Source organism: Propithecus coquereli, unplaced genomic scaffold (assembly GCF_000956105.1).
Source record: "Propithecus coquereli isolate 6110/MARCELLA unplaced genomic scaffold, Pcoq_1.0 Scaffold104, whole genome shotgun sequence".
Taxonomy (NCBI): domain Eukaryota; kingdom Metazoa; phylum Chordata; class Mammalia; order Primates; family Indriidae; genus Propithecus; species Propithecus coquereli.
In genome coordinates, this window is record NW_012134303.1 from 3,181,641 (window position 1) to 3,192,137 (window position 10,497).

At 35.7% G+C, this 10,497-nt stretch overlaps 1 protein-coding gene across 1 annotated transcript in view; it reads left to right on the forward strand.

The window, feature by feature from the left end:
• Positions 1-10,497, forward strand: part of NRK (Nik related kinase) — a 130,209-nt gene that overhangs the window by 58,938 nt on the left and 60,774 nt on the right. Inside the window, exons 6-9 of the mRNA XM_012644538.1 lie at positions 445-516; positions 5,637-5,762; positions 8,921-9,031; positions 10,340-10,412. Of these exons, the coding sequence (XP_012499992.1) occupies positions 445-516; positions 5,637-5,762; positions 8,921-9,031; positions 10,340-10,412 (382 nt within the window). The remainder of the gene's footprint in view (positions 1-444; positions 517-5,636; positions 5,763-8,920; positions 9,032-10,339; positions 10,413-10,497) is intronic.

Genomic DNA, 10,497 nt, shown 5'->3' on the forward strand with positions numbered 1-10,497 from the left:
CTTGACCCACATTTAATCTACGTTTCAGATACTCTGACTTTTAAAATATTTATTTTAAAATACTTATTTCCTTGTTTTAACTTGAGAGACCTTGAACCACATCTAATCTACATTTCAGAAACCCTTTAAAAATATTTAAAAATCATGTTCAGCCCATAGATGGTTAGTGTCAATTACCTGATTTTGTAAGGGGGGGAAAAAGCACTTTACTAACATCAAAATGTAGTTTTCCCATTAATGTGGTAATTAAATCTATTCCGTGAATTTGTTGCCAAGTTTCTGTGTAAGAATCTGATTCTTTTTATTAAAACTATTAGTGAAAATCGAGAGAAGAATATTATCTTACTCTTCCATTTATTGCTAAAGGAGCATAAAGTACTTAAGCATAAATCATTTTCAGAGCAGACCAGTAGGTCTAATAACATTTCATTCTTGGTTTTGCAGACCCCTTTACCAGAAATAGGAAGGCGAGTGAGAGTGAATAAATATCAAAAGTCTGTCGGGTGGAGATACAGCGTGAGTATATCCATTAGTATATTATACTTACTGCACCCAAGTAGTCTTTCCTTTAATTTTCAGCTTTAAATATATCCCTTTGTATTGTGTCATTATCTGTAGAAGGCTACCACTAAATAAGTGTTCTTGCCTGGAAGTCATAACATAGCTATATATTTTAACATATTCACATAGATTCAATATGATAATATTTGAACACTAGCATCTATCAAAGAGCAGGGCCTAGAAGAAATAGTCCCTTGAACAGAAGAATGTTGACTGCAGGTGAGGAATTGAGTAAATCTACAGAGCATAGAGCCCTCTGGCTGGGTGGCAACAAAAGAAGAGAGAATGAGACTAAGAGAAAATTTTGCCTAAAATTGGCCTTGGCAAGGTCCTTTTCACACCTTTTACATGGTGTTCTGGACTGAATGGCTTTTCCCTATCTATGATTCCAACAAACGTTACCATTGTATATGAGCCAAATGAGGACTGTCCTTTTTTTGATTGTAAGAACAATAGCAGACAGAAAACCAACAGACTACCCAGCCTAATTGTCTTTGGACAGCTGGCCCTATATTTGAACACACGAAGGAGTGTGAAGATGTTTTCTATATGCATCTTTTTGACTGCCCTACAAAGCAGTCTCTCTGATCCCAACAGTTCATTACCAACTCTAGAATAAGATCAAGCAAAGAGAATTCTGCGTTTTCAGTAGATGTTGGTGATCTATAAAAGTATTGTGTGGGCCTAAAAGCAGATCCCCTGTTCTTATTGATATAATTCATTGATATATTTTTCCTACTTTTCTACCCTACCCTGCAGTCAACTATATAGGATTCAAACATTTTCAACCTTTTATGCCTTAATAAATATGTTCTCAGACACATTAAAAATAACCCTTTACATTACACATTCAGAAACTTTCTAGTTATTATTAGAAAGATATTGCTAAACAGCTTCATGATTCATGATACTAGGCTCCTGTTGTGTTTATAATGTATCTCAGGAGACAAAGCATGTTCAAAGGAAACACCTACAACAGATAGTGTCATGCTTTGGTAGCTCAAGTAGCCACGGAAGGTAAGGTATGAAAAATGTAATTATTTGATCAATCCTGATTTCATCAAACATTCATGTTAATAAAACTCCTTTAAAGATCTGCCCCAAACGCTGTCTGATGCTTTTTCCATAAAGAAAAGGATTTTGATTGTGGAATTGGTTGAAATTACAAAGGAAGTTCTGGCATCCTTGAGCTGCCTCTTCTTGACAAAAAGCAGGGTATTTGGGCCAGTCTGGGATCAACTGGCCCTGAGCCAGGAAATGATGTAGCATCGTATTACTGGGAGATGTGTGAGAGTTTTAAATTACCCACTTGGCCTGATGGATATAATGTACTTATGTGTTTCTCACAAGCTCAGCTTCCTGTTAATTGAGAGTGGCAAACACACTAATGCTTTCCAAACATATCTGATCTTCATTTATTTGTTTTGGGGGAGTTTACATTTATGTGGGAAACCCACTCTTAGAAGTTTTTTCTAGTCAAAGATTTTGAATTCTCTGATTATGTATTTTAGTAAGAAAAATAACTGCTAGCTAATCATCCAGTTAGCATCTCTAAATCATCTTGAATCCTTTGGGATAAAAAGTATGTGACTTGTACACATATCTCTTAGATGCCAGGGCAGGGGTCTACAGAAATAGCAATAATGTGGAAGTCCTGAAACATGAGTTCAAATCCCAAGTCTACCACTAAATAGCCAAAAAGTACTTGGGAAAGTGGTCTTCTTGCCTCTCTAAGCCTCAGGTACCTCATAGGCAAAGTAACATCACAATTGCAACTACAGAGTTGCCTAGCACCCAGCCAGACGCTCTCCCGATCTTGCTTGGAGACAAGTTTTCTAACAACATGGAAAGAGAAAGAAGCTCCTTGACATCAAGCTGCCAAACAGGTGAAAGGACTCAGTCTTCCTGGTGCCTCTTTTTAACTTGTTCTTTGCATTCTTAACCTCACATCATCATCTCTTCCCTATTTATTGTACCATTTATGAGTTCATATTCCTCTCAGCAGAACCTTGCTATCTTAATAGAAACTGAGAGTGCCTATGTGTGTACAGAATCCCTAGTCCCTGTGGTTTATTTCTGTGTGGTGTCAGATATTGTTAGCATTTCAAAGGAGGGCTACGTCATAGGGGAATCAGAAAGTTTAAGGATTTTACATGACAAGAATGAAAGCCACAGGATCAACTTTTAGATTTCTAGAAAACAGGATAAGGGAATTTGAAGGAAACTTGCTAACTGATCTTCGTTGGGAGGCTGGGATGAGACTGTGGGAGCTTCCATGCAATTCTCATGCTACAAGTTGATTATTTTATTCGTTCATGCTTTTATTACACAATAAATAGAAAGAGGGAACCTGGCATTGAGGTTTTCAACTGGACAAATCAGGCTCCATCCCTTTCTCCCATAAGACAAATAGGTTTCTAGAGATTTATTTTCTAGTAGTTGAATGTTTATAGGTAAATCCACTGGAAAATCCTGGGGAAATACTAAAGAATGTTCTGCAGCTGCCAGCCATTTCTCTGAGATTTCAAACTTTTTTTATTTCAAAATATAAATACTGGGCATTTTAGGGAACAAACGGTAATTTACAAGCAAAAACCAAATCGGTTTGGAGACACTACTGAGCCTAGTGCATTGCCTTATATTTACTTCATAAGTATTTTTAAAGCCTAGCCACAATATAGCTAAATTAGCTAAATACAAAACGTAGTTGTCTGTGTTTTCTGCTGGATCTTCGAGAATAAGCTAAGAAGGACAGTGATAACTGAGTAGATCTATTTACTTACCTATTCATTTTAACGAGGAGATTTATTTCCCTGTATCCCCAGGTCATTAAGTCAGAGTAGTTGAGGAAAATGCTGGGGAGAACTAAAGATAATTGGCAATTAACCCTTTAATTGCTTTCATGTCAATTAGCCTTTTCCTAATTCATTGCCCAAAAGAAGTCAAACGTATCCTTTTTCACTGAATTTCAGAACAGGAAATCTTTGTATTTTTAATTCAAACTTCTTCCTTTCTTTCAAGTCTACAAATATATTTCACTTTGGACAATAAGAATATTTTTAAAAAGTTTTTATAGATTGAACTTTATAGATGCCATAGGAGAGATTTTTTTTTAGATTTACAATTAAATAAAATCTAAAGCTGGTAGGAATTCAAAGGAGTCCAGCAGTGAATCCAGTTCTCAAGTGCCGAATCACTTCCTGAGTCATCTCACAGCACCTTCGACTTCATTATGCACTATTTTGTATTCATCACTGGTTATCTCATTCATGTATGTTACTCTTATTTGCCTATAAGTTCCTTTAAGTTAGGACCGTAACACCAAAATGCACAAATCAATGCTATGTTCATTGAAAATTCCCAACAATTCAAGTTACGTTTTTGTAAGTTAATATTTTAAGATGTTTTTCTTTAGTGAATTGGATCTGTATACGCTAAAGCCTGATTTTTAAAAAAAAAATCACTAAGAAGTGAAGAGCTTTTTCTAGATTGGCTGAGAAATAAGAGTTACAGAAGGATTATCAAAATCACTTGGTTGTCATGGTACACGCAGACATACCCGAAGCTTAAGGAGAGAGAATCACTTCCCATTTCACTCCACTACTACAAATGTTCTGGGAATGAAGGGGGCTGATGTCTGTAGATTAGGTAAACAGTGGAGAGAGATATATAGTTCTGATAGCACTCTGACTAATTCAAATAAGAAGTCAAGTAATGAAGACACTTTGTGATAATACCTTGCATTTATAGCATTTTTCTACCAAGGATTTCAGAGAACTTTATGTATATTATCCCATTTAACCCCACTAATGTTTCATGCAGATAGGTAATGGCTGCTGTCTTCCATCATTTTTTTCAAAGTAAATTGAATCTTAGGAAGATTAAGTGAATTTCCTACTCTGAGTTATCTGTGCTAAAACCTAGGTGTCCTAATGCACAGGATAGGTGCTTTTTTCTGACTAGCACCACACTGTCTTCTGCTAGAGCTATCTCTTGAAACTATGTATTGTACCTCAGTGATCTCATCCAATCAGATGGTTCCAATTATCACTATATAGATAATTCTCAAAAACAATACATCTAGACATGACTTGTCCTCTAAGCACCAGACTCATATCTCCATACTGTGCAATCTTATGCAGCCATATAAAGGATGTGAATTTGTTTATTAATATAGAAAGATGCACTTTATATATTGATTAAAGCATGAAAGTTGCAGATTAGCAAGAATAATATGACCTTGTTTGGATTTTTTAAAATGCCATCTCTCTTGTGCTCTCTCTCTCTCTCTCTCTCTCTCGATATACATATATATATATGTTGATCATATCTTTATCTCTGTCATCTCTCTGGCTACTACATTAGCATTTACAAATGTCTGAAAGAATATACACTAAACTATTAACATTGGTTGGGGAACATGTTCAGTGAGAGTAGACCACTTACATATTTTATATCATATACTTATATATACTTTATATGTGTGTACCACTGTTGTGATTAGTAAAATAAGTGATTTTAAATGTATCTTTTAAAAAGATCAATATTGCTGATTGATTAGAGTTGGGTTGTGTTTGGCAAAATTGGGGAATGGGGATGATAGCTGAAGGATATGGGATTTCATTTTGGAGTGATAAAAATGTTCTAAAATTGATTGTGGTGGTGATTGTACAATTCTGTAAACATACTAAAAACAATTTCATTTTACACTTTAAATGGGTGAATTGTATGGTATGTGAATTATACCTCAATAAAACTGGTAGAAAACAAACAAAAATGTAATGACTCCATCCAGTGAAAACTTTATACAGTGGCCAGGGCTGCTTGTCTAGGGATCACACTTTGAGAATCACACTGAATGAAAAGATCTTCACTTTACCCTTTTTTCACCCAAATTCCCAGTTAATGAGAGATCTTCATTCATTGACAATTCCAGTTGCGATTTTATTGTAAATTGCTGTGGGATATAATGAGTTACCATAGAATTCTCTTTTGTTGATCTACTATAGCTTAGGGACCCCGTTGTCATTGAATCGCACAGCTTAGGAGCTTTGCTGTCTGTTCTTATTCCACAGGATGAAGAAGAAGATCTCAGGACTGAACTCAACCTTCTGAGGAAGTACTCTTTCCACAAAAACATTGTGTCCTTCTATGGTGCATTCTTCAAGCTGAGTCCCCCTGGCCAGAGACACCAACTTTGGGTATGTTTCTAATTACCCTGATCTTATTCTTTAAGAGTAAGTCTTACCCAAGGACATATGTTTTCATGAGCTGTCACTTTTGTAAACCTACAGGAAAACATAAGCACCCAACAGCTCAAGGTAGTAGGGCAAAATGTACTCTGTGAGACCCTGTATCAAAGATAAAGTACTCTGATTCCTGGAGATGGGAGTGATAAAAAATGGAAAAATAACTTAAGTGTCTTATTAGTGTGATGGGGGAGGACTCCAATGAACAGTGGAAATCTGGAAATATCTAACATAAATTTTTTCAAATATGGCTTTGTTGCTTTTAATTTTATGTAATTACCACTGTTGCTGGTATAGCAACTACCTGATGGAATAGTAAATAATGACTGGATAAAGATTAATTATAATTAGCACTTGACATGAGCATATGGGTGCATTTTAAGTGTTTCAAAAATACATGCATTTATAAACATGACTCCTAGAAACTCTTTTCTAAATGGTTAATTGACTTACCCTTTTCTTGTCATGCTGAAAGTATCACAAATTCCAGATCAACGAGACATAAATTTTAGAGGCTAACTGGAACCTATGTTACCTAAGATACAGTTACCAGAATTTTTGCTGCCCTCCACTATAAGAGAAATAGTTAAATCCCAAGGAAATGAGCTTTGGTCAAGGATGTGTTTATTAAAAAATGAATATTTAGAACATAAGCTCGGGTCAGTATACACTTAATTTCTACACTTTCTACATTTCCATTCCAGTCCAAGTTAATAATAGTATTGTTTCAAAATAATGACTGAAAATTTCAGGATCTTCAAGTATCAATGAAAGATGCTGTTACATTGTATATAAAGGACTTGAGGAAGTAGGAGAGTGGACATTATAGAAAGGTTTTCAACAAGGGGTTGAATTGAAACAGCGGTTTTTAAACTTCAGCGTGCATTAGAATCTCCTGGAGAGCCTGATAAAACACAGATTACTGGGCACTACTCAAAGAGTTTCTGATTCAGTATGTCTGGGATGTGGATACAAGAATTTGTACTTTCTGCTAAGTTCACAGGTGATGCTGTTGCTGCTGGGTTGAGTATCATACTTTGAGAACAACCAAATTTAGAGATCTTCAACTTAACCCTATTTTATCCCAAATGACTGGTTAACTTGCATCCTTTATTCTCTGAGAATTTCAGTTGAGATTTTATTAAATATTACTTCACAACTTAGTTACTATTTTTTTTGGCATACATCATTTGTCTTTTTCATGTATTTTCACTTACAAATCTGTTTTCCTCTTGACAGTATGGTAAATTATGAGAAATGATGCAGTCTTCATATTGAATATATATTAGTAGTACTCAATTCAGTCATTCAACATATATTAATCGAAAACCATCTATTTGCCAGGCATTCTGCTAGGTGCTGGGCATACAATTGTAAGTCAAATAGACATGCATCTGGCCCATTGGAGCTTACTGTCTATTTGGAAGGACCAACATCAATCAAATAATCACGCAAATGAATGTGTAATTGGTCACAAGGGAAATAACATGGCTCTATCTGGGTAGATAACAAAGGAACCTAAAGTAAGCTGGGAAATAAGAAACTCCTCCTTGAGGAAGTTAAAGATTAAACCGAGATCTGAAGGATGAATAGGCATTTAATGCATAAATTATTTGTGGAGAAGATAAGAGTTTTCATGGGACCATTCGCACTTTCTTGCCCATGTACATAAGAAAAAAAAATAAGAAGTAAGTAAATAGCTAAATAATTATCATTTATGAAGTGTATGTACTGGGCACTGTGCTTGCAAAGCTAGGAAAATGAGAATTACTTAAATTCCTTTTGTAGTTGAGCTCTTCTGACTTACATAATATTAGTAAGATCTTTCAGGGTTATCTTAGTTGAATGGCTTTAATTCAGGTGTGTCATGGTTCAAAATGAGCCTCTTTACTTCCATTACCACAGTGTAGATGTTGTGCCCATTCAATATAGTCAGTGCTTAATTCTCTGCATGAAAATCAACCTTTTGGAGTTTATCTGTATTGTAGTTTTGTTTGGCTGCCTCTTCTTTTTGGTGAGAGCATACTCAAGAGAAAGATATGCAATAATATCAGTGGGTGAACAGCTATAAATTATAGGGGAGTAGTTTTCTAAAAAGAAAACCTTAATATTCCAAAAGGAGATAAGGTAGACTTTTTGAATACTCATGATTTTGGCCTTATCCTTTTGCTTCCATTCATCTGTGTTGATAATTCACTTGCCTAGAGTTTTTAAAAATAGTTTTCCTCTTTTGATAAAGTGGTTTTGACGTGGGCAATAATGCATAAACCTGCACTTAAAGAAAAGTTTGCTAGAATGAGTATAACAGTTATATTCTTCTTTACGTGGGTCTGTCCTCTAGTTAGCTAATATTATGTGGAAGGAAATTTACTAGTTTGGCACTTAATTCATAGGTGGCAAAAATAAACTTCCTGAGAAATTGAGTTTATTAATATAGTAAAGTCTGAATGAAATACTGTCAAAGATATTAGCCTTAAAATATGTTTTCCTTAGCAGCAACCCCATTTGGAAGAAATTATCCCATAGATATGCAATTCACAAATTTCCCCCTTGGAGTTGTAGTTTGCCAGTATCTTGGGGAAAATCATCTGGAATTTGAAAATAAAAACAAAACAACAAAAACCAAACCTAGTCTTAACGTTGAAATGTAAAGTCCTTTGAGACCCTCCATATCCTGCTTCTCCAGCCCCAATCAAACTGTTCCCTCAACTATCCTTTCCTTGCTACTCCAGTCATCACTCAGGCTTATTTCCTGCACAAGCTTCTTTCTAAGGGCATGCCTTCATTCTGTTTTCCACAAAGTGAATGTTATTCCTTCAAAGCATATCCAAACACTACCTATCCTTCAAGGCTTAGCTCAAATCCCACCTCCTAGTTAAATATCCCTGGTGTGGTACCTGGCTTCTCTCCCTCCACAAATCTTTGGGTTTTATCCAACTCTTTCTAATTCCTGTAGCCTTTGGAGTCTTCCACCAGATAATTGAGCCAGTTTTTGCAGTGCCTTAATCTCTACACATTACATATAAATACAAGCCATATGGACTAAAACTCTCTAGATATTTTCAGAGAATTACTTTCTAATTATTGATATTTTTCTGGCTTCCCTGCAGATGGTGATGGAGTTGTGTGCAGCAGGCTCAGTCACTGATGTAGTGAGAATGACCAGAAATCAGAGTTTAAAAGAAGACTGGATTGCTTATATCTGCCGAGAAATCCTTGAGGTGAGTCTTCATATAGTCATTCTCCCCAATCTTGAAAGAACCTGTACAATGTACCTTATACCTGCTCATATCTGACTGTTTGGGAATTCTAAATTCTAAACATAACCCCTGGATCAGGATACCTAAAAAGGACAAGAAACTTTGGAGAAAGATTTTCAGGAGATGTCCTTAAACTTTAACGTAACCACAAGCTGGGTAACCAAGACCTTTCAAATCATGGCCTTCAATGGCTCTGTCAAGTTCAGACTACTGTGTTCAATGGATCATGGAAATGACCACTTGGATTATTTATTATGTTATTATGGTTTTTAGAGTTCTTTAAAACAACCACATAGTGCTATCCTCATAGGTTACGATGAAGATGAGCCAGGAGAAGTCAGTGTTCTACAGAATGGCCCCAAACCATTTGCAGCCTTTTTACAGACAGACATCCTCTTTTAATACTGTCCCACTTTTTAAATTTTCTTTATTTCCTCCACCCAATTGGATGAGAGCAACAATCTTATTGATCTCCCAAACTCAATTTTTTTGTGTATGGCTTAAGTGCTTATTAACAAAAGGATATTAACAGAACTGAACAGCACCACTCATACAACGTTAGAATGTCCTTCCCTCCATTTTGGTTAGATTCACTTATGATAATAGCATAAATGGTCAAGAGTGAAAACTCTGGACTGAGTTTAAATTCTGGCTCACCATGTATTAGTTGTGTGACCTTGGTCCAGTTACTTAATTTTTCCAAGTTTTACTTTTCTCATCTATAAAATGGGGTGATATTAACATCTTCCTCAAAGGGTCGCTGTGAGAAATTCATAATTTACTCCATGTAAAGCACTCAGCACAGTGCCTAGCAAGGAATAAGGGCTCAATAAATGTTAGCTGTTTTGTTGTTACTGCAATTACAGATCCCCAGTTAGTGTTTGGAGTAATCTCACTGCAGCCTAACATTGCATACCATGTCATGGTTTAGCCAGGTCACAAGTTAGTTTCAGTGGTGAATGAGCTGTAGCCAATGTGGTAAGCCAACACAAATTGCAAATGCTTTAAAATGCATTTCCATAGTCCTCCAAATTCTCAGCCTACAAGGCTGATTAGAAGATATTTTGGACTAAACAAGTAGTTGGATGAATAATAGAGCAAAACAATGGCTGAGCTATGATATTTAAGATGTCCAGGTCCTTACTCTTATGGTTAGTTGGAAATATGGAGGCTAGAAAGGAAGGTAAAGTGGCCCAATGTATACAAACATTACCTTTTGGTGTTTTTTTTCTTTCATGGGTGTCCTGATTTATTTTCCTTCTCTTAGAGCCAAAAGTCATATTTCTGGGAACTGGTTATAGTAATTCCAGCCTAAAGGAAGAATTTTGTCTGAAAAATCAAATTTAGGCCGTTTCTCTTACCAAAAGTCTTTCCAAAAATACTAAGAACGGTACCAGAGAAGAGGAATAAAAAACATATACTGATGT